At 36.1% G+C, this 2298-nt stretch overlaps 1 protein-coding gene across 1 annotated transcript in view; it reads right to left on the bottom strand.

Moving 5' to 3' along the window:
- Nucleotides 1–1597: 1597 nt before the first annotated feature.
- cryl1 (crystallin, lambda 1) overlaps nucleotides 1598–2298 on the bottom strand; it is a gene marked incomplete at its 5' end in the record, with an annotated part of 61734 nt that continues 61033 nt past the window's right edge. The window contains 1 exon segment of the mRNA XM_014018982.1: nucleotides 1598–2098. Within this exon segment, the coding sequence (XP_013874436.1) occupies nucleotides 1976–2098 (123 nt within the window).

Below are 2298 nucleotides of genomic sequence, written 5' to 3'. Positions count from 1 at the left end.
ATAATTAGCTGATCGTCCATCACAGCTCTTCTTGTGAAAAATTAACAGTTATTCTGATTCCCAATGAAAGGTAAAATAAACTTTAGACCTACATGGTTATGGAACACCTCATGCACCTGGGTCTGCTTCTCTCTGTAGCAGACAAACTTTCTTCATCATCATCATCATCCTCTGATGAATCACTAAACTGAGTTTACTGCAGTCGATTGTAAATGGAGGTCAGACTTAATCACCTACAAGCAATAATTAGACACATATCCTAACTTTATCATGTTACTTTCAAGTGTACAATATTAAATATAGGCAGAGAGAAGATGGGGTAGTACACATTGTATTTATTTATTTAAAAATTTATTTATTTTTTGGGGGGGCACATTATTTTCATGTGTTTAAATTAGCTGAATTATGTAATTTATTTGTTAAAGGTAGAGCATAGACCTGACCTTACCTGATTTTACTATGTTTTTATATTTAATCTTTATTTGCTGCCATGTCTGCTTGATACAAGCTGGGTTCACCTACACACACACACACACACACACAAAATATTATGTGAAATAAACACAATAGCTTTCGTTATTTGTTGTTTCTGCAAACTGAGGAGTTATTAGCAATTTGCATTTATAAATTCTCCTGCTCACTTTAAGTGAATTATATGTATCTTTGACTCTACATGTTGCCATCTATTAGGAGCTCCTTCAGTGGTGTCCTGCAGGGTTTACAGTCGTTAACATTAATGGGAAAAGAAATTCAAACATACAGGGCCCTATGTGAGAGCAGCAGCAACTGCAGTCAAGCATTTACAATAACTGGCTGCGCTGAGGAGGAACCTCGGCCCACTCATCTTTGCAGAATTGCTGTAACACAGCCACGTTCCAGGGTTTCTGAGCATAAATCACACAGCATCTCAGTCAGGTTCACTACTGTTCCAAAGCTTTAGAAATGAATTCAGTTACTTTGTTTATCATTTGTTCCAGAGTTTCCTCAGATTTCAGCATGATGTCTAGCTTTTCAGTATCTTTTGGTCTACTTTACTTTGTCAGACATGTACTATTTAAGTGATTTCTTGATTAAGGACAGGTGTGGCAGCAATCAGGTCCAGGTGTGAAATTAAACTCAGCTTTCCAAAGATGTGATAAACCACAGGACGAATTTCCTTTTTCCCTGTAGGTTTAATTTTTCCCTTAATAATAAAGACCTTTGTTTAGAAACCACATTTTATGTTTACTTGTGTTATCTTTGTCTCATATTTAAATGTATTTGATGATCTGAAACAAACATGTAAAAGAATAAGAAACCAGGAAGGCAGCAAACACTTTGACACCACTGTACGAGTCTGTAAATCAAGTGATAAATTATCTAAGCTTGTTATGACTAACTAAAATCAGGTGTGCTCAGCTGGTTTGGTAAACAAAACTAATGTTGTCAGTGTCTGTAATGTTGGTGAGGATGACTTTAATCACCACATGCGGCAGTATGGAGACAATTTACATGAAATCAAATGTCACCAAAGCAAGTGTCTGAGAATCGCTCTAAACTTGAGTTTTCAGATGTAACTTGCTGCTTTCTGACAACACACTCAGTCTGTTAGTTAAGGTGGAATGAGGCAATAAAACTTATTTTATTTGACTCAGGTGACAAAACAGAGGCTGTAAGACATCATATTGTTTTATTGATCAAAACAATTATTTATGTTTTTAYATTTTTTGCTGAATTTAATCAAGCTTTAAAAAAATAATTTGAAAAATGAGAAAAGTCTGAAGAATCGGCTTCTGGTTGTGTAGCTGTCCACAGTTAATTTTGTTGATAAAAATGGCCATAAAGTGAAAAGAGAAATATTTGTGATCATTTAGCAATTATTCTCATTTCCTATTTATTGTTTCAGTCCTGTCTCTACAAACAACCCAAGTTATCTGTCAGACTGRGAACAACGGATTAAAAGGTTTAAAAGTTTTATCATTTCATTTTTCAGGCTTCAGTGATTGTGCTGATCGCAGTGGTCCTTCTTCAGTTTGGCCAGACCCATGAGGAGCTGGTCTCTCCTCTCTCTCCTGCTTGACAGATGCTGCTGGTCACTGGGAATCAGCTCACACATTTCCTGTGCACATCAGTGATAAAAAAAAAACAAACATGAGCTAGGCCCCCAACCCACCTGAGCTCTCGACTACACAACCTATCAGAACGGGATTGGATCACAGTGAAGACACTGAAGCTGCTACACTTTAAAGGGATCCATGATTGGTTGTATTATTAGACTTTATTTGATAGGCATATTTTAACTGTAAAATAAAGACTAAA

Source organism: Austrofundulus limnaeus, unplaced genomic scaffold, assembly GCF_001266775.1.
Source record: "Austrofundulus limnaeus strain Quisiro unplaced genomic scaffold, Austrofundulus_limnaeus-1.0 Scaffold206, whole genome shotgun sequence".
Lineage (NCBI taxonomy): Eukaryota > Metazoa > Chordata > Actinopteri > Cyprinodontiformes > Rivulidae > Austrofundulus > Austrofundulus limnaeus.
The sequence above is the reverse complement of the archived record's forward strand: the minus strand, read 5'-3'. Positions and strand labels throughout refer to the sequence as shown.